Consider the following 26620-nt stretch of genomic DNA (forward strand, 5'->3'; position numbering starts at 1 on the left):
GACTAAGTGTGCACAAACTTGACCTCACAGTTTAAAAAAAAAAATTGTTTTTGACCGTCAAGCCACCATTAATGCAAATTTTCTGTCAACAACCCCATACTTTCTTCTTTTTTGTGTGCCATTATTTTTTTCCTTCCATCTGACATTGTCTCTAAGGAACTATAAGCAATGCAAATGCACAGACTTTCACAATGGCAACATCAAATGAACCACGAAAATATCAGCAATAAAAAGTCCCAGAAGAATTGCAAAAGTTAGAGGAGGGTGGGGGCGATGGGGGTAGTGAGCAGCTTTTCTATAATGTTATGAAGAAGATGCTGGAAGAAATGATGAGTTATGGGAAGAGACAACTGAAGACACAAGAGTCCTAATATATGGCAAGTTTCAAGGGTGTCATTTTTTTTTCTTTAAATATTTTCATTTGTTCTGCATCTGAGAATTTTTAATAGTTGCTAACACATCACCAAAGACCCTACAGAGAACTGGTTCCACAGGAAAGGGATCTGGAAGATAAAGGCTCTTCCTCCTATTCAACTCTTAAATACCGGTACCCAAGAAACGGCAAGTAAACCAGCAGCAATCCAGAGTTAATATCTGGTTAGATAAGATTTTTAGGGGTGAGTACAATAACCTCAGTTCTATCTGAATTTATAAGCAGAAAAATTAGAGGTCATCCAGGTCTTCATGCCTTTAAGACATTCCTGCAGTTTAATAAATTGGGGTGTGTTATCTGGCTTCATAGATAGATAAAGTTGGGTGTCATCTGCATAGCAGTGAAAATGTATGCTATGGCTCTTAATGACGGTATCAAAGGAAAGCATGTATGATGTAAAAAGAATAGGTCCCAGTACAGAACCCTATGGAGCTCTATAGTTAACCTTTGTGTGTGAAGAGTGTTTTAGATAGATATAATTCAAACCACAGCATCACTGTGCCTTTAATCCCTATGCCGTTAATGCCGTTTCCCTATTGTAATGAGCTATGAACCCTGATTGAAACTTTCCCCCCCAAAAAAATCCCCTGCTAATGATTAGTTAGATGGTTTAATGATTACGAGTAGTTTTTTTTATGGTTAAAACCTTATTTGTGAAAAAATTCATGAGGTCATTACTAGTTAACGTTAAAGGAATGGTTGGCTCAACTGTGCTCTGACCTTTGGTCAGCCTGGCTAAAGAGAAACCTGGAGTTGTTCTTTTTTCTTCAATCAATGATGAATAGTGAGATGTTCTGACTTTACACATGGCTTTTTTTATAGAGCAACAAACTATTTTACCAGGCTTAATGAAGATCTTCTAAAATAGTGAGACACCATTTCCTCTCCAGATTATGAGTTATCTGCTTTAAGGTGTGTGTTTGAGAATTATATGTTTGAAAGAAATTATATCCATAAACGTAGTTACACACTTTAAGAAACATCTGCTGTGGCGAAATAAAACTCTGTCTGGGTCTTTGGTTGATTAATAAGTTAGAGTGGATGATTGCTGCCATGCCTCTTGTATGAAAACTTTTGGACCAAAAGTTCAGTTAGGTTCTTTATTTGCCATTTGTGCATAAAACCCTCAGTCAAGGCAAATGGAATTCTTGTGCAGATCGCTCTCAGTCTGTATACTATAAACACAATAGTAGTGTACACATATATAGTTTTCTTTTTCACAGTTTCAGAGTTCTGACAATCCTTGCATAGACTGAATCAGTTCTAAAGATCTCTCTTTTCCTTTTTATTGGTCAATATTTTTTAGCCATTGCATGTTTTACTACTACTGCTATTTAGACACTCAGCATAGTGCTTTAAATCAAAAGAACTAAAATTCTGCACAGAAAAAATAACCTGGATTGTTACTGGTCTGGTTCATTCATAGTTATTTTAACCAATTAAACTGGAGATTACCCTATGGTAAAGGCTAAACAACCAGTAATATGAAAGAAAAAAAAATTATAGATAGATAGATAGATAGATAGATAGATAGATAGATAGATAGATAGATAGATAATAATTTTATATTATATAAAAAAACAGTGTCCCTGATTAGCTCCTGCTCTCTGGCTGACAATTATAATCAGGGAATCTGGTATTGTCTTGGTTGTCATAGAAACCAATTGGTTGTCAGCACTGCCTGGCACGTGGTTATGCATCTCCTGCACAGAATATGTTTCCGAGAACAATGGCAAATCCAAAACTATGATCAGAATACTTATCATGCTGTAGCTGCCTTTCTGCCCTCAGTGAGGCTGCCTGAAGATCATGCTTACATATATCTAAAGCCACAATTCATAGCTGCAAAATCCTTTAGAAAGACAGGCTGTAAAGGAGTGCTCATCCTCAATCATCCCTTCTTTATTAGCAGAAATAAAACCATGACAAGCCACTCAGAAGTGTAAAAATTCTGCTTGACCCAACATGAATAATCAAAGACCACCGATAGGTTTTATAGCTTATGGGTGAGAGACATTAGATAGCAGACTGGGGCTGATTGAAGGGTGTTTAATACCTTCGGACTGTCCAATTACCAAATAGGTAGCTTTTGGATACGCCAACATCAATGATTTAAATTATAATATTCCTTTTGGCAGTTATACTCTTGTATAAGCCTGCCTCACTTAAAAAATACTTTTGACAGTGTTTATTAAGCTGATACCCGAGTGAAATTTCTCTGCATGAGAAGCAATGAACTTGAATCACACTAATAAAACTGTTGCTTCAAGTCCTGAGTCAGTCCATGAAGCACACTAGTATCTTAGCAACAGCTTTAGCAAAATAGTAACAGGAGCTGACTGATGAATTTCTTGTTTCAGATCATCTCACCTAAGCAAAAGCCTGAGGCAAATCAAAAACAGCTCGCTGCTAAATTAGAAGAAGAACACATACTGAGCGTAACCCCTTTGAGATCTGTGATTTAAGTTAATTTGTGTGTCTTGTGCTCGTTAGACAGTACATTTTTGAAGTTGCATTTCATGGAGAGTTTTGATATTAAAAATGCTCTTTATATAATGTGTAATTAATAATTAAAATAACCCTAACTTCATGGGGCAAAAGGCATATCAACAAGACAATAACCTGCTGACATCAATGCTTTGCTATTCAATGGTTTTTCTGCTGAGGCTTTCTTCCAGTGCCCTTAAAACTGCATTATTTTATGGGTGTTTTATCATTTTATTACTAAACAAAATTATATTAACTGTGTGAAACTGTAAAATGATCAAAATATACTTTGAGACACTTTTGATTCCCAATTGATGAAAATGAATTGATGATGATGATCTGAGCAATAAATCAGTGTCCAATTCTTAAGCCATCATATAATATGAGACAGTCCTGGTTGATTTCTGCTTTCATTAGCTCTGAATGTCATAATGAGATAAGATATTCTCTTTCATTTGAGGCAAAAAAAAAAAAAAAACAGGGTAAGCTTTAAATGTGATTTGATTGGAAACTCTAAAGCTAATTAATAATTCTCTTCCTGGTTCTTTTGTTTTTACATGGTGCACATTTTCACACTGTAATAATACTAAGGAGAGTATAGACTTATAAGTGCGGGTTGTTAGTGGCAGTAGATGACATGAAGATAAGATTATTCAGTGTGAGCAAAAAAATGTTTTACCATAGAATAAAAAGGGTTTTTTTATTTTAAGAATTATAGCAATTTCTAGTACACATGGCCCCATTTTCATGAGCTCAAAATTAACTGGACGAGCTTACTGGACAAATTTAAAATCAAGAATTGTTTTTGATACATGGATGAAAATCCCTAGCAATCCATGGACACCCCTAAATGCTCTGTTTCATTTCTTGAGACGCTGCTCTCTTCCCCTCATTCTGGTACAAGTCAATCTTGGTCCTTCAAATTATTTTTTCAAAACTGTGCATGTCTTTTTCAATGCTTTCTGATAAAATCTGACCTTTTTCTTGGGTGGTCTTCTTGTTCTTTGCACCTTGTAGCAAACTATTTGTAATTACATTCATGAAGACATCTCTTGATTGTAGATTGTGATGGTGACAAGCCAGCCTCTTCAAGCGTGTGCTTTACTTGGTTAGACGTTGTGAATAATTCTGTCATTATGCACTTTAGCTGTCTTCAATGGTCTTTCAGGCCTTTCACTGTTGTAGAGTTGCCAGTTTATCATTTTTTAAGACTGTCTTATACTGTTGATTTGGCCCTTGCTTTGATACGTCTGTCAGGTTTATTTTGTTTTATCAGTCTCTGACTCTTTATATCTTATATTTAAAATTCCAATGAAAAGCTACAGATTAAAGTCTTTAAATCAAGCTCAGATTTTGTTAATTGAACACTGCCAATCGACCAGTGCTCATCAGACCCAGTACCTGTCATGATGCTGGATCTGTAACCCAGTGGTTCAGTATTTGGACAGTTTGAATCTGGTTGAAGTTGTGAATTCTGAGTTTAGTTATACTCTGAGTGACCTATGTTTAGTTTTCTTGTGCTTACAAGCTCTGATTAGATCGTTTAGGTCCTTTTGCATTTCCACTTTTGATGTCTCTCCGTCTCCTTCCTGTGTTCTTTGTATTTGGTCTGTCATGTCTATCATGTAGGATAAGTTCTGTCTGAATGTTTATTCATCCGTGTTCCAGTCATGTCTCTCGCTCCCTCTATTCCTTGTATTCAGTCAGTTTGTGTCTCATGTTTCCAGTTTTATTTTGATAGTCCCTTGTCTCGTGTTCAGTGTATTCAGTTTTGCTTCCTCCCTTTCTCGTTATGTCTTGCCTCAGAATTGCTATTTGTAGATAACAAATTCCTAAAAGGTGTATGTAAATGCATAAAAAGACAAAAAGCTCTTCCATAAGATTCCATAACCTTCTCGAGTTTAAAGAAAAACAAACAAACAAAAAGCAAAATTTTCTTTATGGTCAGGCCTTTAGTTTAATGAGCCCTTTCTGTGTTTCACCCCTTTTATTAGCAGATGTTGGCCATGTTTATGCATAACTTCAGATGTAATTCTGGAGCCACATCATCATCAATCTTCCATTCTCTGCTCTCACCTGAATAACCCTGCATCTCCACATCAACTGTCGAGAAACTGCAGTGATTAATGCAAATAGCACGCCCCAACACCATTAATGGTGCGAGCTTAACACGTGGCGAGGCTTTGAGAAATGCAGATAACAGCCTCATAATTGGACTAATTACCTCTAAATGTGTTGCTTCTTTAGGCTAAATGGCAGTGAAATGCCACTGGGACAGTAGCTGGTCTATCTCACCGCCACTGTAAACAGGATTTGGTGAAAAGGGCAATGGCTGTGTTCAATATATGCAGTCTCCCTTTTTAATCTCGACTCTTTTGAATTGGGGGTTTGTTTATGTTCTTGCAGTGTAATCAGTGGGACTCAAAGTTAGAGTCTGCTAATTAGTTAACAGCCAATAGGGACCACCTATGGGTGTCCAGGAAGACAGGTGTTGGGGGGGGGGTTGCATCTTCTGGTCGCTTTCCTTTCCCGATGCGTCTGCTTTTTTTCTTCGCAACATGAAGACACTTCTTCTTCACCTCCCGTTGTCATCACCTATGTCTCGCCCTAATTTTCTCTCCTGATATTGCGTGCGCACCCCCATCCCCATACATACCCTCTTCACTTTCCTGTCCACCTCCGATTCCTTATCTCGCATCTTCTGTGCCTCCCTATCCACTGCTTTTACTCATCTCTTTTTCTTGCTGATGGCATTTGAAGCCAATTAGGTGTTTTTATGCATGTAAAGCTGTCTGAAGACAGGGCATGAGGACATTCCTTTCAGATGTCAAAGATTACAGAGAAAAAGCACAGAGGAAACCTGTCGTGCTGAGCAAAGATCAGCAGTATAGCTAATCAACACAAGGACACGAATTTTTAAAGAAATTCTTCATGTGTACGAGAGTTTGTGTGTGTGTGGACTTGTCTGGAGGGGTGGGCTGGATAATGTGTGTATATTGCAGCACAAACGACTGACCGGCTGCCTTCAAATTGTATGACTCATCCTCATTGCAGCTCGTGGACTGCAATCCCAAGAGCCAGTAGTGAAATATTCTATTAACTTGCATTAGTTTCCTTCCTTCAACACTACATTGCAGAGGAACGTACATTCACTTGGTATGTTTTCTACTTGTCTGGTTATGTGATATATAAGCTGGCAAGACTGTAAAGTATATTAATGTCCGTGCCTGCCAATTTTAACATAATTCCTGATGACTCACAAACTGGAGCAACATATTTCTTTTTTCTTTTTTTTCTGCTTTCATTCATGGCAGTTGAATAAATATATATATTTATATGGATTTTTGCAACAGCCTACAGATTTTTAGAAGAAATATATAACTATCAAAAAACACATAAGAGCATCCTCCACTTTTTGCCTCGTGTGCTAAATGTTCTCATGGGGCTCATTAAGCTTTTGCATGTGCTCTATTTATACAGATGTTCTGACAAACAGGTACTTGCACAATACCATTAAAATACAGACACACATACAGATGCGCAAATGTGGCAGTGTTCTGAAGCTATGACACATCTCCCTCTCCCAGCTTGTATTCTCAGCAAGAATATGAAGAACGCTTGTGTAAAACCAGGTATTTCTCTCAGCCCAAAGTGCCTCTCACCACTTTGTGTGGTAGTGGTGGTGGAGTTGCTGCTGCGCATTCACACATCTTTAGCTTGCCCCCCTGTTAGAGAGTCCATTAGTGGCTCTGTGTGGCCAGAGCTTGTCTTTGGAGAGCCAGGGAGAGGCAGTGGGGAAAGTGGAGGGAGGTGGAAGCAATGGACAAAAAAAAAAAAAAAAAAAAGAAAGAGGCAAAGAAAAGAATAAGGATAAAATATGGAAGACAAAGGAAAAGATGTTGACGATATAAACAAAGATCATCTAAATCATCATAATAGACTTTGGTCATGTGACATCTGGTGGGGAAATCTATCAGTGCTCAAAGATTTGCTTGGGTCCTAACCTATCATACCATATTTTAAAGTTATGCACCAATTTTATTTTCTCTGTTGAAATAATATTAGTCGGATAAAGTTAAATCAATGACATTCCTGGTTTCATTTTTTTAAGCTGTTTTTTTTTTTTTTTTCCAAAATTGTCTTCATGCATGCGCAATCATCCAGGGATTCTCCAAAAAAGTTGATTCTGTTCATCTGGATGTAGCGTTTTCAGTGGGGAAAAAAATGTTGGTTGGGAAAACCTGCAGTCAGCTCAAACTGAAGAAGTTGCTTGGATGAGTGATGAAACATTTCCCCTACAAAAAAAAAAAGAAAAAAAAAAAAAGCTACATCCAGATGAACAGAATCAACTTTGAGGTGTTTTTTGTTATCATTTAGTGGAACTCCCAGTTTTAGGTTTGTTTGGGTAAAACAAATAAAAAAAAGTTGGAGACAATTTTCCTGTGAAAGAGTTCCAAAACACAAAAAGAAAGGCCAGAAGAGATACTGATAAATCAGTGGGAAACACTATAATTATCCCAGTGACACCAGGGTGTTTTAGTCAAACTTTGTACAAACCATTTAAGACATTAAGGGGACTACTGGTACAAAGCAACACCCTCAGTAGAGAGAGGAGCAGCAGCTGTACTGAATACTTCATGTGTGACCAGACAAAGAAGACAGCCGACCTTCAATTAAGGATGTTTTCTGTTATGGCTTCGTTTGATTTTTATCAAAAGCAGGTTTTCATTCAAAGATTTCTCAAAGAAAGATTTCAAGTTGTAAATGTGTAAAAACATTGCTGAGCTTTGTTTGTGTGTGTGTGTCCCCCGCCCCCTCTTTTTTTTAAAAATAATCAATATAATTGTTTATTTTTTAGGACAGAAGATATTTACAGCCAGACAAACATCTCCCGGCTGGCAATAGTCTTCTTGTAATGGATGACACTAAACAAAGGTCAGGAATGGCTTTTTACACAGTGGATCTATGCACTCTCTTTCAAAAGTATGTGTACTTTGTAGCCTTTATATGTACTTTTACACAACTATTGTTAGGTTACACTGTTCCCCAGTTATAACATTTTATGTGGAAATCGTCATTAAATTGTGTTATCATCAATGTTCCACATGTATCCTGGCTACGAATGCAGCCCAGCTTCCTCAACTTTTGCATTTATTCAAAATCAGATTGAAGGAACTGTCATAGACAGTTATGACAAAGGTGAGTTGGTCTCCAGTGACGTTTAAAGCCTTGTCGGTGTGAACCGTGAAGGACTGAGGCATCGCTGAGTGGAACCCCCTGATGGATTCTGCCATCAGGCGGTTCCACTGCTCTGAAACTGGAGTTGACAGTCTTCAAGTAAAATATGTAATGGTCTACAGCACAAACTCTAGTTTTGGTGCCTAAACCTAAATGAAGAAAGAGTTTAAATCAAAGTTGGCATAAACATACCAAAAAGAAAAAGGCAAAAAAAAAACCTGACATAGCTAATAAAAACTCATTTAGACACCTAAAAATGAAGCAACATCTAGTAATGGGACTTTAAATGTAACACTCGGGAATCATGTGACACTGCAACCAGCTAATAGAAAACAACAGGCCAGAAAACACAAGTTACAATTTATCAGCCTTTATGGAAAATTCATGTGTTTTGCAGCGTGGTACAGCATAGCCATTACTGCTTGCTATGAGACGGGGTTGGCCTGTTTGCCTTTCTGGATATTATCTTTCCCGGTACCCAGTCGAACTGATGAGGGAAAAAGAGAAGTTTGAGAAGCACACAGGAAGGTGGGCAAGAGCAGCAGACTGACTGAAAAACAAGCAGAGCGCATGAATATTTCGAGAGGACAGCCGAGCACCAGCAGCCTAACAAAGAGCCTGATTTTCAGACTGTGCAGTAAAAGTCTGAATGTCAACAGCAACTGAATGTTACACCTCCTCTAATAAAACGCTCTTTTAATGAAGTACAGTTTTGCTTAGGGCACACTGAAGTAAAACTACTCATCAAGTTAATTTGCTTAATTATTCAGCAGAGTCTTCTGTCTGAAAGGACATCTGTTACAAAACAGAGTGTGTGTGTGTGTGTGTGTGTGTGTGTGTGTGTGTGTGTGTGTGTGTGTGTGTGTGTGTGTGCGCGCGCGTATGTTCTTACTGGTACGTGGGTGTATGTGTGGGTGTGTGTGGCTCTGTGTGCCGTGCGTGTGAGTGGGAGTCGAAGAGAACCAGATATGCTATGTTAACGGGTGTACTAAAGGTTGTTACTAAAACGATCACCCTAAATTTAGTGATACTCTACTGCCCCCTTCTGGTTCAGCTGAATCATTGCAAAAGACATAGTTATGGCTGAAAACAAAATGTGGTCCGTTTATGCCATCTGGGGGCCAACCGTGTAACAAACCAAACACACTTGTTGCATCACAGCACATACCTATGCATGTAATTCTGTTACCAACAGCCATATTTGATTTTAAAATAAATAAATAAGTAAAAAAGGGGGGAAAATAGAATCTCAGTTTATTTTACTGAGACAACTACAATTTTTACAAAATGTCTCTCCAAAATCGGAGATGAAAAAATATTCTTTTAAAAATATCTTTAGAATTTTAACCATAATTGCATAGATTTATCGTTAAAGGTATGTGAGGCCCCAGTAATAATGTAATGCACAAAATGACATTTAATACAAGGGTTTGACTTTGAGATTTCCTTTTTCTATTGCTCAGCTGGAGGCTAGTGGCTTCACAATATGCTCTGCTAAGAAATATGTACTTCCATTTCTAATAACAAATTAGAACAAGTGGATGAACCATTAGATGGGAACCAGTTCTTAAAAACAGCTATTTTGAACAAATGCATCAGTGCAGTAATCTTGCATATTTACCGACAGTGTATGATATGTTAATACCACAAAGCAATGATACACATCTGACTTCCTGTTTCATTTTTGACAGTCTGGCCCCGCTGAGAACAGAAAATAAAGACATAAGCATTTTACCAAATTAATTTTGCACATGACTAAATGACAAGAACACACTGCTCTCTGTATTGATAATTTACAGGAATACCATATTGTTTATACATTTCAGAAAAAGTGTTATTCTAAATATTTTGAGTCAGAATGTCTTATCATATTATCTATCATGTCTTTCTGAAAACAGTTGTAAATGGTAAAATGGTAAATGGCCTGTATTTGTATAGCACTTCACTAGTCCCTAAGGACTAAGGACCCAAAGCGCTTTACACATCCAGTCACACACACATTCACACACACATTCACACACTGGATGTAGCATAGAAGCAGGGATGGTGTTGTATTGTATATGTAGTGTTTTAGTTCATTGTGCTATGAATAAATTAAGAAGAGGCTGAGAGGAAAGGCAGAGCTGTTGGTAGTGAACAAAAGAAAACAGCACCACCTATAGAAACAACAGCAAATATATTGAGGCTTGAATGTCACTTCATAAGTGAGTTTACTTTTAAGAAGTAATATGTTTCCCATTCACAAAAACAGCTTTTCATCATCACCCTATGAAACACCTCATTACCCAGGATATTAAGTTCAATACAAATAAACTAAATTAAAACAATATGTGAAAATGTATTGTATCCAATGGAAATACTAATAAAAACTATACTTAAAAATGAAATAATACTGGGTGTTGGCAAAAATAATAAAACATACAGTAAACCTTTCCATTGTTATTCAAGTGAAATTTGTCAACACAACCAATCTGAGAAAGCTTTGGTGAATATTTTTACTGTCTTAATAATGTTTGTATTATAATACCTGTTCTGACCTTCTTAGGTTTTGCTGCTTGACAGTTAACCTTCAAATTATAATACTTAAAAGACAAAAACTAGCGTTTGATGACAACTGAGAATATGGAATGAAAGATTTAAAAAAAATTAATGTGAAAATCTGTTTTGGAAAACAAATATATAAATGGGAAAAAATATAAAAACAAATCAAAAAAAAACAAACTGTAACAGATTTTTTTTTATTCAGTGAATAAATGATTACAAACTACCATATTGCAAATTACATGAGATAAAGATAAGACAATCATTTAATTAATTCATTAAAATCTCTTAATATTTAACCCCATAAATCCTAAATGTCAGTAAAAGCATCAGAATTTTATGGTCAGCGTGAACAACATTTGCATTCTTTGGATAAATGTCCTCATCATTATCAGTCCAAAGTGAGATTTGAAAAAAATAAGTCCTAATCTACACTGCAAATAAAAGCGTAAATTGCAGCCGTGAGCCATTTAGTCAGCAAATGCTGATTATAATAACATTGCTCTAATAATTGTGGACAAAAGCTCTGGTTTGTCACTTCAGGCATTGCCCCTATCCTTGATAACCTTAACCTTAAAAACAGTGGGACCTCCAGGGTGGAACAGATTGACCTAATAACACCAGTATAGGTTTATAGATCAATATCAATAATTTTAGAAGTCAGCAATTCAGTACTGTAAGTGATATGTCGTAATTTGTGTAGTGAGAGCACATTAAAAGTAGTTTTTATTGATCTGTTATGTGTCTGAGAAAAGTCATGAATTTACTGTAAAATCAACAGTCTATTGTGAATGTGGACAAGTATTATTATGTATGTCACCCCCTCTCTATGTGCCTAACGCCCTCTATAATGCACGAGTTCCTAACAAACCAATCAACAAGCAATTCAACATAACTAAAGGTGAACATTTGCTCCCCAAGATGTATCATCCAATTCAAGCAAATCATAAATCAAGTTCTCCAGACAACTCCTTTTGTCTGGAAAACAGAAATATATGCTCGGAGAGTATATAAAAAGAATATTTAATCTGGGTGTAGTTATAAAAGCTATAAAAAAAATAAAAATTTTAAAAATACCATATATTCAGTATGCACCCATACAGTCTGAACGTACTGTAAGTGAACTTTCTTAGTGTGCACAGAAAATATTTCATAGTGTATTTCATTGGTTAGACACAAATATCCTAATTTCTAGTGAACACAAACAGTGATAACGTTATATAAAGATTAGTATTTTCCATGTGTGTGAGCGTATGAGCTCATCTGTGAGTGTTTTGAGTGGACTCTCACCGAGCTGGTGGGCCTTTCTGAGGCAGGAGAGGGAAGCGTTGAGACGGGCACACTCCTCTTCACTGGCACCAAACTTTTGCAGCAGCTCACACACCTGCTCCTCGCTCATCTCCAGCAAGCCCTCCAGGGTCACCTCACCTGGACTCATTTCCTATCAAATATACACATGCAACATGCATGCAGCTTAAAGACCACCACAAATACACATCTAGCTCAAAAACCTAGACGATCATATTTAGATATACATTTAATGGAATAAGTTACAGTGATAGATAATTTTCTTTATTATACAGTGTAACAACATTAAGGATGATCAGAATTTTCAATAATGAGGTCATCAAACTTACAAGTAATCCCTGTAAACCAAATCCTCATGAAACAACTGATCTATATCAGCTCAACATCAGTTGTTTCCACTCATGACTCTCCACGATGTCAATCACAGTGCATATGTTTATATGGACATCTCCGACACCACACATACTGCTAAAACCTCTTGCTTAAAGCAATAAAGAAAGGGGCTAAAATAGCTCCTTTCTGCCAGTGGATGAACTGAGGTGATACACAAAGCCCCAGTATGAGATGCATAGAGACTCCACTAGTACACAAAAACTTTGAAACTCTAGTTTCTTTAGTAAGCTTTTAGCCAGAGGGTGATATGAGCTGTCAGATTTCGCTCTCAGTCACCAGTATGGAAACCTCAACTGCTAAAAGCTACAATCTGATAGTGACAGTGAAATGTTTAAATGGTAAGTATAAAAACTTTATTCAAATCTGTACAAAACATCTTTAAAAAAAGAGAGAGAAAGCAGAAAAAGGCAATGTGTTCTTGGAACAGTTTGTCAAATACACAAATCAGAAAAATATCATCTGAAATTTTGACTTTGAAGCAATGATCATGAGATGTATTTTGAGTGTAAAAAATGGTTACTACGCGGTATCATGGCTTACCTGTGTGACCTCTTTCCTCAAGTTGACAATGCGGAACCAGTGGCCGAGGCGAGGAAAGTCCTCCAGCTCGGCACTGCGTTCCTCTAAGGCCACTTTGCACTTACAGGACAGCTGGCGGCTGAAGTACTTTACCAACTTCCCCTAGGAGAAAGAAAGACAAAAACAGTGAGACGATGCTTCTCCTGACCAAACTCCTTTCACATTTTTAACATATCTACATACAAAAGTAATTCTCTGTGCTGAAAAAGTAAGTTTCACCTCTCGGTTTCTCTTTCCTTTGTTTTCTATAAAATTCCTTTAAAACTGAAGCACAAATAAAACAATGGAAATTGTTTTAATATAACTGCGAAACCACTGAAAGAGTAACTCAGCTGTAAAGGGGTTAAAGGCAAGGTATATCCTGAACAGGTCAACAGTTTGTGTCAGTTTTGCAAAAATCCTGCCCGGTATAGTGCTTTATAAAACAAAAGCAAACTTTACATTTTAAAAACACAAATCATGTGTTTTTAAATCCTATTAAAGAATCCTAATATGTTTAAATGTGCAGGAAAAAAAGATTTCAAGTATATTTTTAGCCTGTTGTTGAAAAATCCCAGAAATCAAAGCAGTCACATAAGGTCATGCCAGTACCATAGTCATGGTAATATCCTATCAGTCAGTTAGGAAGAAATTCCAGGACAGCCTGGTTAATCAGCTCAGGCAAAGCAAATGAAACACCGTTTCTTCATTTAACCCCTCTTCAACTCGCTGCTGAGTGATTATTGGTTGAAAGCTGTGATTATATCAGAAACCTCCTCTAAACTGAAAAATGGTGCTGATACAAAGACACACATACAAGTGGGCAGATGCATGCAAGCTTTTCCTTTGTTAGAAGTCATTCTTCACAGACACGTGGCTTGTTAGTGAAGGAGGATCTCATTTGCAAAAATAATAAATCAGCAATTGGCGATGGCTCTGCAATAAATTGTGATAACTTTGCATGTGATATTGTATATTTTTGCAAGACAACATACAGCAAAAATAAATAAATAAATAATAATACTAATAACAATAATAATAATACTACAGTTCTTTTTTTTTTTTTAATGGTATAATTTAAATTGTCTGTTTATCAAAATAGAAGTCTGCATTTTCTCCCTGTGCTTGTGTGGGATTTCTCCGGGTACTCCCGCTTCCTCCCACAGACCAAAGATATGTAATTGGTGGGGTTAGGTTAATTGGAGAATCTACATTGCCCATAGGTGTGAATGTGAGTGGTTGTCTGCCTCTCTGTGTCAGGCTGGCGACCTGTCCGGGGTGTGCCCCACCTCTTGCCTTATGGTATCTGGGATGGGCTCCAGCCCCCCGCAACCCCGAAAAGGATAAGCGGAAGAGAATGGATGGATGGATGTTTATCAAATTTATTTACAGTTTGATTCCAAGTGAATTTTGTAGCTCACTCTCACACCATAAATTTATTTTAATATCTACACAATTCTAAAATAGCTATAAATAAATAAGTAAATATTATACTGGTTGATTTTTAATTGTTACATTTTTAGCTGTGTAGTTTTTAGCCAATTTTACAGGAGCGGGCCCTGTTCACCTAACATATCAAATGCACCTGATGACAAACGGGTAGCTCTATTCACACCTTGCTCCTGATTTCATATTACTCCACTCAAAACCAGTGGTCAACACCAAACAGCCAACAAAGAAGTTGTCGCAATGTAAAGAACAGCAGTGCCAGTGTTATATTTGCCATGTCTGCCAGTATACCACAATCCACTTGGGTCCGAGTGACCTACATTTTGTCATCAAACAGTGAGCCAAAAGGCTCTGTGCAAACATTCACACACATAAAACACTATAACATGCTAACCACGTATATAGGCTCCAAGCAGGCTCCAAGCAAACTTGGGGGGGAGAAGAAAAAAAAAAAAAAAAAGGGGTAATAAATGCAGCTACTTGTCTGTGGTCTCATTAATCCAACTTACAGTAAATAATGCTAAAAAGCTAAATTTTGACTGAACTATTCTATTTTTCTAAAAATGGTTTACAAATGCTCAATCAAGAAGCAGTTTTATATTTTAGAAGAGCCTATGTATTTGCAAGTAAGCATAACATTTATTCAATACATTGGTGACAGTATTCACTTTAAAACATCCTTATTTACTTACTTATTATTAACTACACTGCTAAGTTGAGTGCTTTTCCAAATTAAAGCAATTTACATGTATACAGAGTGCCCTATCTCTGCAGGGAACTCTACACTGAAAATATTATTTAACACAAGTTCACTCATGGGTCAGACGCAAGCATTTTTATTTAGCGACAGCAAGAAATTTGCATCCATAGTGAGTTCCGTCTGTCATTTTGAAAGTTGTGTGATTTATCACAGTTAGATCACTACACTTTTATTTTAGCTGTGCACACAAATCTCTAAGATATACAGGCAACTATTTAAAAAGCTGGCTCTACAGTTTTGTGGTTTACTCATTTATTTATTTTTTGCTTTCTCTTTTCTTTTTTCCTCTCTTTTTTTAAAAAAAAAAACCAGCAAAAATATAAATACATTTTTTCAAATGTAACAGTATAAAAGCGCAGTTGAAGGAAGCGTTGCATAATTCTTATAAAAAAAAAAATTGGAATACATATTTGATAAACCATTTGCATTTGTCAAATACATGCATTTTCTTCATATATGACAGATGTTCAAATGCTCCAATATTATTTCTGGTTTTCAATCAATTTTACATTAAAAAAAATGAACAAAACAACATTCATTTAGATACTTAAAACTAAAGTTATGTATAATATACTGGGATCATCTTATCACTAAGATGTAGCTGTGCTAGTGACTCCAAAATACTACATATCAGGAAGTTACAGTGAAGTCATGATATCGGGTATATGTCCATCGTTTGCTACTTCCTTGTTTCTGTTTAAAACAAAACCTAAACAAACATCTTATTTTTTAGATGTGTAATATTTAAAATATTCAACCTTTGCAGATTAATGAAATATCTGAAAATTTCAAACAAATTACAATAAAAGTAATACCTCTGAAAAATAGATTTCCAGTGTGATATGCACTCACCAGCCACCTTATTAAGTACACCCATTGAGTTGATCAATAACACAGATATTTATTCAGCCAATTACATGACAACAATGCATGTAGCCAAGCAGACATGGCCATGAATACTTGAAATTCAAACCGACCATCAGAATGGGCAAGAAAGCTGATTTAAATGATCTTGAATGTGCCATAATGTTGATGCCAGATGGGCTGGTATGAGTATTTCAGAAAATGCTGTTCTACTGAGATATTCCCACACAATCATCTCTAGGGCTTACAGAGACAGATCTGAAGAAGAGGAAATATCATGTGTGTGTCAGTTCTTTAGGTGAAAATTCTTAAAGTGACAGAGGCCAGAGGAGAATGGTCAGACTGCTTCACGTTGACAGCAAAGCAATAGAAACTCTAATAAACACCCAAATGAGGCAGAAGAGCATCTGTGAATCCACAAGAACATTGAAGCAGATGAGGTACAACAGCAGAAGACCACACTGGGTACCACTCGTATCAGGAGAAAGATGTTAGTAAGATGTTAAACTATCATGTCAATATGGACCAAATGTCTGAGGAATATTTCTTCCACCTTGTTGTATCTGTGCCTGAAGAGTTAGTGCAGATCTGAGGGCAAAAGAGTCCAACCTTGTACTAGCAAGATGTAACTAAAGTGGCTGGTGACTGTTTGATCCACACGTGATTTTTCCATTACCCAAGATGCTAAAAGTTGCAGAAGAAGTAGATCGATACATTCATTATATTCAACATTTTTATGATTTAAAAAAAATATGACAGTGTCACATATAGAAACATAAGACTCTGGGATATAAATCACCCTACTTGGTCGCTTGAAGGTTAAAGGAAAGTGCAAAATAAAGAAAAGGATAATCATTTAGATGCAAACATCTCTGGAATGAGATATTTTCCCTCATTCCAGACTCTGCTGTGAGACACAAGCCTAACACCACTGAAAGCGGGACATACAAGCATCTTTGTTACTACGCAGTTTCGAGCTGAAACAGTGGGTGACGTGATGCTTGAAGACTTAAGGATGATGCATGTAGATGGCCCCATTCCAAAAGTACACCTACAAAATGACTGCTAGAAATTAGAGAGTTCTGTCCTACATCAGTGCATACCAAAGTAGAAACCAGTGGAGGAGGGACCAGCAAGTCACCTCTGAATGCAGAAAACCCTACAGCAGCTGCCCACGGCTGCTAACACTGGCTGATAAAGAAACTGAACAGTCCACACTTACAGAGAAACACACATGTACCCTGGCTAAATCAGTTAATAGTTTACTGTATGTCAGAAAATATATCAATAAGTTGGTAAGCTTGTTTTTGAACAACATACAGCAGCGTTAAGTAACCAATGAACCAGCACAATTTTTTTTTTAAAAAGAAGGGGGGCAAACAGGCCTAGGTGTGCCAGAGAATCACATAGGACAGACAGAATCAATAAAACTGAGATCAAAGTGCATATCATTGAAAACATTATCCCATGTGTTGGAATCTTGAATGCGAGTTTGTCGAGCTGTCACTCATTTCCACTTTAGCCTAGGCTGAGAAATTTCTGTGAATAATAGATGTATTATTTATTTATTTATTTATTAATTATTGTTCCCCTTGGGATGCAGTACAGGCTATACTCTGCTGTGATCAATATTTTGGTTGTAAACACATGCTAATCTAATAACATCCCATCAGCTTTACCCGAACTTTGCTTTTTAAATAATCTCTTTAAACAGATATTATACGATTAATACTCAACACTGATATATGCCGTTATTAATCTAAAATTAAGGTTTGACTTGAACCAGCTTCTTCTTTTGACTGCTCCCTTTAGGGCCACCACACCCGATCATTTGCTTCCATCTTCTCCTATCTCTAGCATCCTCCTCTGTCACGCCAACCTGTGCGTGTTCGACTTCACATAATACACAAATCTTCTCTGTGGTCTTCCTCTTTTCCTCCTGCCTGGGAGTGTCATCTTCAAGATCCTTTGTCCAACATATCAGCTGTCTCTCCTCTGCACATGTCAAAATCATCTCAGCCTTGCCTCTAACTTTGTCTCCAAAACATTCAAGTTGGGCTGTCTCTCTGATATATTTATCCCTAATTTTGTCCAATCTGAGACTAGAAACAAGTATATCAGATGGACTGGAAGTATAATGTAACGTGACTTCTTTTAGGTAATGTACACAAACTCTAGGCAATGTCAGGAAAATCAAGTCAGAGCATTGAAATTACCCTTTCTCGCATGTGTAGCAGGATGATTTAAGTCTGCTCTCGATGATTAATTATGCCCGTTTTGAATCTGCTGATTTATTGCTGGCAGTGCCGCTGTATATAAGGAGGCTCTGTCACCTGCTTGTTTATAGTCCACCGATGGTCACATTACCTGGCGTCTTTGTCCACCCGCTGCCTGATCGGCTGCATGTGTACAGGTCCACTGATGCAGCATGTACATTCTGCCTGTTCCACAGAAGCTGTGGACTTAAAAGCCTCTTGCTTGTGGCATCTCCTGCTTGTGGTGTGAAGTTTACCACTCCTCCCCAGGCAAGCATAATATAGTGTTGGTAGTTTTTTGGTCCAAAAACTACCAACATTTCAAAGTACTGCTTGCACGGTAGAAGTTACTGGGATGTTGTGCCATCTGTTGCCACTGGGTCAGGAAGTGCTCCTCTCCTGTCAAGGTGGAGTAGTTCAGCAGGTCTGGTATATAAGCTGCCCTTTCCTCTGCATTTGGCTTTGAATTTAAATTGCCGATTTATTAAAAGCAATTTGTCATTTTTCAGATATTAAAGCTGGTGCCGCTCTGCGGGATGCCCTGCTATTTTGTTTCTCTGTTTTGTTCATTGGCATCGTTTGGGTCAGCTGGATTCAGCGTTGCTTTGCGCACCGCTTTGCAACTCCTTAATTGGGGCCCTAATAATTTTAATGTGTGTGTGTACATGTCTGAAGTGGGGTTAGCTTTGGATTATGTTTATTTGATCCTGCATTATTTAACTTGTGTATTTTTTGTTTTGTTGTTAAAACATTTTGCTTATTTAAAGTTACTTTAACCTTCTAGGACCTGGCGTCCACATATCTGGACATCACATTTTGGGTTATTTAGACAAAAATACTCAATTTTGTTCTACATGGGCCTGATATCCACTTACGAAGACGTTATACTGCTACTGTTCTATCAAAATTTTAAACAAATATCCTCATATGTTGCTCTTAAAAAACAAAAATAAGGTAAAAAATAAAATAAAATAAAATCAGGTAATTCTTTGTTTTTACATTCATCGGGCCCCAATTTGCCCAAATATCAAAGAGAAATAAAAAATGCATGTCGTGGAAGAGGTTAAGGCATTCTGTTTTTATTTTTAATAACTCTGCTGATTTCATTCCCTTTGTGTCCAGGCTGAGAGCTAAAGGTGATGGAGGGGCTTGTTGCTGTGTTGTGTGTGGTTGGTGCCGGGTTCCCTTCACGATCGACTGCATGTTCACAAGTGCCTGAGGTGATCCACTTATGTTCATTTCTATTTTTTGAGTCTGTCTCCCCGTCATGTTGACTATTCTCCTCTGCAGGTGAGCCTCATTCCTGAACACGCCTAACCCCGATTCCCTGCATGGTTGAATGTGTAGAATTTTAAAAATTTATTTTTTCCTTTTTAAAGAAAAAATAAATGGAAAGTTTTGAATTGTGGAACCACGTCTCCCGTCTCGTCTTTAGTGGATTGAACCCGTGTACCTCACTGGTGTTTTTACTCATTTCCTTGGGTGAAAATCCCAAGGTGGTGTTGGTGACAACTTTTGGCTGCCCTCACTATAGTGGGAATAGTGAGTTTAAGGGCCAAAGCACTAATTAAACTATTTCATAACCTTGTGCTGTCACAAATGCTGTCAAATGCATTATCACCACTAGAAATACTCAGTTTGATTTTGGTGAGGGGTGCTGGTGGTTACAGCTAGGTAACAAAACAGTAAGAGAAAATAAAAACTATAAAACTATTTAACTCTACAGTGTAAGATTTATTGTTCAAAACGAAGAGTTTTGTTTAGTTTGTGCATTCAAGCAGGACCCTCAATACACCTTGTTACATCTCTTTAATGTTTCTGGCTTATTATTTAAAATATTACAAAGACACATAACTATCATAAAGCTGCAGTCTGAGCACATTTGGCAAACTAAACTAAAAACAAGAATGGACAACATACTGTACAGCAGGTGCACAAGCATAAGCTGCTTGGTCTAGCGGACTAACAATAGCACGCCACAAACGGAAAATTATCTTAGATTTTAACACTTCTCTCCCCCCCCCTTCTGTCTGCTTTCTGCACATATTGCTAAACAAGTTTAAATCTTCTGTTAGTGCTGCTTATATTTTCACAGTACCTGGACATCAGTGCATCGCTAAGGCTCAGATTGGAAAGGTCATAAGGTTTACAATAGCCACCATCAGCTTTACTGAATTAGTTTCTGAAGTGAAGCAAGCTGCTCGCATTAGCATAAACTAACATTCTTTAAGCTTCATAAAGCTGGCGGGGTTTTTTGTTTTGTTTTCTTTTTTTAAACACTAGCTGATATATGATAGCACCAGATAGCTGCACAGCAGAGGCCTCTAAACTATAATGATCAGCTGTGGTAAAACAGAATTTTTCGAAAGCAATATAATTTTGGCTAAAACAACTAAACCACCATAGCTGCTAAAATGAAGTGCTCTTTAATCAGATGAGCCTATATCATGCCATTCCCATTAGAGACATGAGCTGCACTGATCTCTTCACAACTGCTATACCGTTAATCCAGATGAACTAGAACACTTGATGAAGTTACAGCAGAGTGTAACTTCCACACCAGCTTTATCTAATCTCCTTAACTAGAGTCCAGTACTTTCCAGCATTATAAATGCCAAGCACTATAATTTAAGCATATTCAACTGCATAAGAAAGAGTGGTGCAATTTCAGACTTTATTTTATTTATTTATTTTTAATGCAAAATTGCTGAACTTGTAATGCTGAATTTAGCCCACTGGCAAACTGTAGTACATTTTCAACCATTCTATGTCTAAGGAAAAAATATATATACATAAAAAAATAAATTATATGCATAGAGCCATTCTTGTTGTATTAATGAGTTTTTTGTTTTTGGGGTTTTTTTTTTTTTTTAAAGAAAAGAAAGAAAGCTATTGAAAGATGACGCTAGCTACTTACCAGTAGGTCAAGCACACCACTAAACTGACAAATACTGTTAAAGCACACAATCCTCTGCCATCCAAGAAACACAGCTATTCACTAGCAGTTCTAGCCTGTCCGCACCACAACACTGAAACTGGCCTAGACTGAGACTGAGTAGTGCTACACCTGCTTTTATACTGTCGTGAGGCTAATTCCTGAGTAGAGACAGCTGTGCACTGGCACCTCAAGAGAAATGGGTGGCAGTTGAATGTGTGGGACAAACAGGACATACCCACACAACATGCGGGCTGTAACAGTGAGCTTAAACTGCAGAAGTCTATGTGGTAGATGCAGGTGGAAAAAAATGTATACAAGCATCTTTTTGCAACTGTGGACATACAAGTTTGAATTATCACCTCAAAAGATAATAACATCTCTGACAGACTGTCCTCCTTTTCCTTTTGTTTGGCAGCATTAAGTGGGAATACAGTTTGACACGGTAAAAAGAGTCTTCTGTGGTCATTTGGAACAGGTATAAATACTCATTCTTTTGCGCCTGGTCAACACTTGGTGTGACACAGTTTGCTTCAAGCATAATGACGTCTTTATCCTTCTAAGCTACAGTGCTTGAACTGTTCTTCTTATTATTTAATCATCTGACTCTATAAAAACACCATGGTTCCACCACTGAAGGAAAAAAAATAAACAGCTGATGCTACATTTCGTGTTCAGACAAACAAGTTAAAATGTTTTTTTCATCTGGTACATTTGAACATTGATGGATAACACTAGTGACCTAATTTCTACTAGTGGAAATGCAAAATGTAATTGTGTGGCATGCTAACAAGCGTGCATCTCTATAGACCCTTCATTTTAAAAAGTAGAAAATAGAGCCTTGCTGAAAAATTACTTGGCTGATATTATTAGTCAGTATTGTCATATGTTGGGTTATGTATATTATATTAATAATATATATATATATATATATATATATATATATATATATATATATATATATATATATATATATATATATATATATATATATATATAAATTAATATTATACATAATGACCATGTCCCAAGGTATAAAAAAACAACATTTTTGAGAATATGAAGCAAGAATATATGATCAGTGTATTTGAGAAATGGCATCCTCACATAGTTTGCACTACAATAAATGAGTCTCAACAAGTGATGGTATACAGGGTTAAAGCTTTATGTTTCTAACGATGTGATGGAAAATCAAAACATTGTTGAAGATTCTTGCCTATGTACAGACCAAACTTAGTTTCATATGACTGAAATAGATTTATTCTCAGAATATCTCAGGAAGCTCACACAGTTCTCACTTCACTAACTTCACTTCACTAACTTTCTGAAATAACACAACAAAAAGTGTGTTTCCCTTTATTTGCAATAATTTCTTACTGATGATAAAGTCTTTCTTTCTAATTCATTCAATTTCTGTTAAAAAACAACAACAACACTAAACCAAAATATCTACACAGACTTACAACTCGTGGCTGTCAAACTGCTGAATTTGTACTATACTACTTACTTTAACCGATTCATTTAGAGCTTCCAGACATCACCACTATCGAGTTCTATGACTTAAAATGGAAAAAGAGAAAACAACCCTAAACTAAGACTAGATTGAAACTGGCATCAGAGCTCTTACTTAAAAATCAGTTATGTACTACAGGTCTCAGTATAATGTTAAGCTTTTGAAAACATAGCCAAATAACAACCCAATTTTTTGTCCTAATAATGAGGACATACACATGATCTCTAATTTATTGGCACATCTTGCCCTTTGTACAACACATTTGCCACAAGTCACATTTACATTTTTCTTCTATCTCCTACAACAAGGCTGTTGTACAAGAACTTATGAAAAAATACTTTTGGTTACTTTTTATTATCCACTTATCCACTTATCCTGATTAAAGTCAGTGACACAATTGTTTGTTAACTATATCAAGATTGGTGAATTTAGGAACAGTAATGACTATCATGTGATTGCAGAAAAGCATTATTTTGTAATGTGTTACCCCCATCAGTAATTGATGAACCATCTACGAGACTAACTTTTTATTGCTGGACAACAGGAAAACTTGATCCATAATCATACTGTATATTAACCAAAGATGTATGTGTGACATTCTGGCTGTAGCAAACAAGGCAGTGACAACAACCACTGATAGTTGAGTGTAATGAGCTAAAGAAGTAGAAATTCTTTCTCTGAAGTTGATGTATGCAGACAGAGCTTTAATGGACTGAAAAGGCTATCAATGTTACTTTAATTAATAATAATTTCCCTATAACTCTGCTGAGCAATTTAAATATGACTCAGGTTTAAAAACTTTCTAAAGTCAGCAACCATGATTTCCTATGTTCCACTGTTCATCCTTGTTTTGAATGATAAAAAACTGATAGCGACTTCCTTTTATTCAAAGCTTTTGCTGAAAATTCAAAATGCTAACTCTGATTGGCTTATTCCATTGAAGCTAGTAAAGGGTATTAGGTGTTCAGTAAAAAATCAATCAATCAATCAATCAATCAAATTGTGAAGAAATGTTTCCACAGACCAATGTTTGCTTCAAAGTTCAAACAGAATAATAAGTCATGAATGTTTTGAACCTGCATTGTAACCACCTTCTTGTCTTTTTTTTTAGCCTAAATTTACTTTGGATTACAATGCTATGCAGAAATGGCTTACACTACCCCTGTTGCTTGTTGCATTCCTGGTGAGTAGAACAAGTGATACAAGCTACACTAACAAAGCAACAGCATGAAAACAGTGTGTAGCTCCAGTAATGTTTAAAAATGTGCAAGATCCCTTTAAGGTGGGAATGTAAGTTTGTGCATGCTTTACAGCAAGCTGCACTTTGAAAACTCTGTCTCTCAAATTCAGTGTCAATATGAGAAATCTCTGTCTTTGTAATGTAACAACCTGTCTAACAACCTGTGGAAGACTGAAGTTAAGCATAATTTTAAAATGACAGAGAAAGCGGTGCTCCTCGCACTCCAAATACAATCCTTTAACCCAGCTACTGAGAGAAGATTATTTTTCCTTCAACCAACGTGTCCGTTTTATACAGGTATTAGCCATGCAGCACAGTTGCTACAAACATGCTAATAATGTATGCCAAAATTTTCTGAAAAGAACTGAACACATAGCTTGGGTATATCCTAACTTTTGGTTTAGGCAAATTAAAAGGATATCCCTACCCTTCTTAAGTTTGGAGAAATAGGTCAAACTGTGACACAATCAATAAAACCATTCTGATAAATCCATTCACAAAAATTTGCCAGGCTAATTTTACTGCTGAAATAAAAATAATACCCCCATAATGCTTATAACTAGTAATCCAAAACGCTTTGCAAAGCATGCAGGGAACATAGTGAACATTTATCTTCACAGTGTAGCCTGCTCATTGCTGGCAGAGCATTTGCACTTTATATATTTAGTTATCTCTTCACTTGGATTACATTCCTGTCCCCTGTCCAGCACTTGCAAACTCCGTTTAACAGCTCAGACATCAATACTTTGCAATATGTTTACGTGTTATGCACAGTTTCATATTCCTGTGGGGATGAGATTAAGCATGTGCCACTCACAAGTGATTTCTTGGTATTTTGTTAACATAGTATCTTAATTATTTTCCCACTAGGACTTAAAGTCTGTTGATGGCGCACACAAAGACTCAGTGGTGAGTTTATGGAGACCTTATCACTTAATGGTATTTGTTTCAATCTCATGAGACATCACAATAACATTCTTACAGGCCCTAAATGCCGTGCTGTGTCTGCAGTGCTCAATAGGCTATAGTGAGTTTTCAGTGAGCTTATCGCACTTTATTGCATCTTTATGTCCTGTAACAGGGGTTTGTTCGACTGGTCTAAGTAGTCTCAAAAAGGGCAGCCTGATATCTCAACACACAACATGACCATTACGTAACGCAATTTACGGAATACCCCACGGGCCAATTAACGGATAACGATATTTTGTAACAATTTCAGTAATCTGCCAGCCTTGCATAACGGCAGGGCCTGGCTGCGAGAACAGATGCGCAGGCTGGCATATTGCTAATGGATTGTAAACACGGGCTGCCTATAGGCCTCGGCTGCCTCAGATATTATTCTGGTGGAGAAGAGCCACCTTCTCTCCCCGCCACCTGCAGAATGCGCAAGTCTATAACAGCCCACTGCAGCCCCGTGGCCTCTTGATTTATTGCACTGCACAAAACAGATAGCAGTGGGCTTTAGCTGAAATCATTATATATTTATGCAGTGGCAGCAGAAAAGCAGTCTGCCGTAGAAAAAGACACATAAAAATTATGCATAGTGGCCTTGAAATAAATAACAAACGGCGGCAGCCCCCCACCCCCCCGTATTGATTTGGATGTAGATGCAGAGCAGAAATCCGATGATTCCGCTCAAAGGGTGCTTACCTCAAGCGTTCGTATCTCTTTTTGTGTCAAGTCGTTGGATGTGGCACATTTGGTCCGTAAACCCTCCAAACTAGAAATGCTTATGTCTATCATATTTTGCACCAACTCGCACTGCTGCAAGGCTTTCTGCAAACTAAGATGCTGCTCCTCGCTTTTTGTCATCTCCTCGTTCATAGTTTTGTGAACAGTGGACGTTATTTTTCCGTTGCACTTAACAAAAAAAGGAATGAATTAATTCAAAAACAAGGGGGAAAAATATTGATGATTATTCAGGAAAAGAGCGTGGTGAAACCCACGGAACGGAGCAACCTGCAAAACGCCATGAAACGAGATGTTGAAGGTTTAGAGACGGGCTTTGAGCCGTGAGAGAATCGACTCCATTGCAACAACAGTCCTCGTAGTTCCTGCTGTTTCATCAAGGTGTCTCTGGTTGTGGGCTAAATCAAACACAGTATGAAGATACCAAGCGGGACTACGCGGTCTGCATCCATTGGGTTCCACTTCTTTCAAATGTATGTTTGGAGAAAAAAAAAGAAAAGAACAAGAAGAAGCTGTTCAGCGCACCATAAGTAGACGCATCGGGGAAAAGCCTGCTGGTTTTAAAGGTGCTGATGTGCGGACTGGATGCAGGTACTCCCTGTCTCCCTAGGCAGCAGCTGCATCCCGGTTCTCTCCCACCACACCGACATGTTTCCTGTCAATCAAACCCACAGCAACAGCATCGCATCGCCCAGGCACCACCGTGAGGGGCCGTTCTCGCGAGATTACAGAGCAGAGCAGAGAGCTTACTATGCTTGAAACGCCAGGCTAGAGTTAGAGGCAAAACTATCCCTTTTTACGTGTTTGAAACAAAGAAGTCCTTTTACTGAATATGTATGATATCTATTAGTTTACTACAGGCTCGTGCTGTGTGCACACTTATATAGCCTGCAGCCCACAGCCACACACACCACTTCAAAATGTTTCTAGAGAATGATTTAAATATGCTTTAAAGTT

The 26620-nt window shown here is 37.2% G+C and overlaps 1 protein-coding gene across 3 annotated transcripts in view; it reads right to left on the reverse strand.

Moving 5' to 3' along the window:
• ksr2 (kinase suppressor of ras 2) overlaps positions 1–26346 on the reverse strand; it is a 117221-nt gene extending 90875 nt beyond the window's left edge. For all 3 annotated transcript variants that reach the window (XM_035913410.2, XM_006803865.3, XM_006803864.3), the window contains exons 1-3: positions 25625–26346; positions 12941–13081; positions 11990–12140 (exon numbers count right to left, since the gene is read on the reverse strand). In XM_035913410.2, coding sequence (XP_035769303.1) covers positions 11990–12140; positions 12941–13081; positions 25625–25798 — 466 coding nt within the window. In that variant the 5' untranslated portion in view covers positions 25799–26346. The remainder of the gene's footprint in view (positions 1–11989; positions 12141–12940; positions 13082–25624) is intronic.
• Positions 26347–26620: the final 274 nt, after the last annotated feature.

This window comes from Neolamprologus brichardi, chromosome 12, assembly GCF_056152115.1.
Source record: "Neolamprologus brichardi isolate AB-2024 chromosome 12, ASM5615211v1, whole genome shotgun sequence".
NCBI classification, from domain to species: Eukaryota; Metazoa; Chordata; class Actinopteri; order Cichliformes; family Cichlidae; genus Neolamprologus; species Neolamprologus brichardi.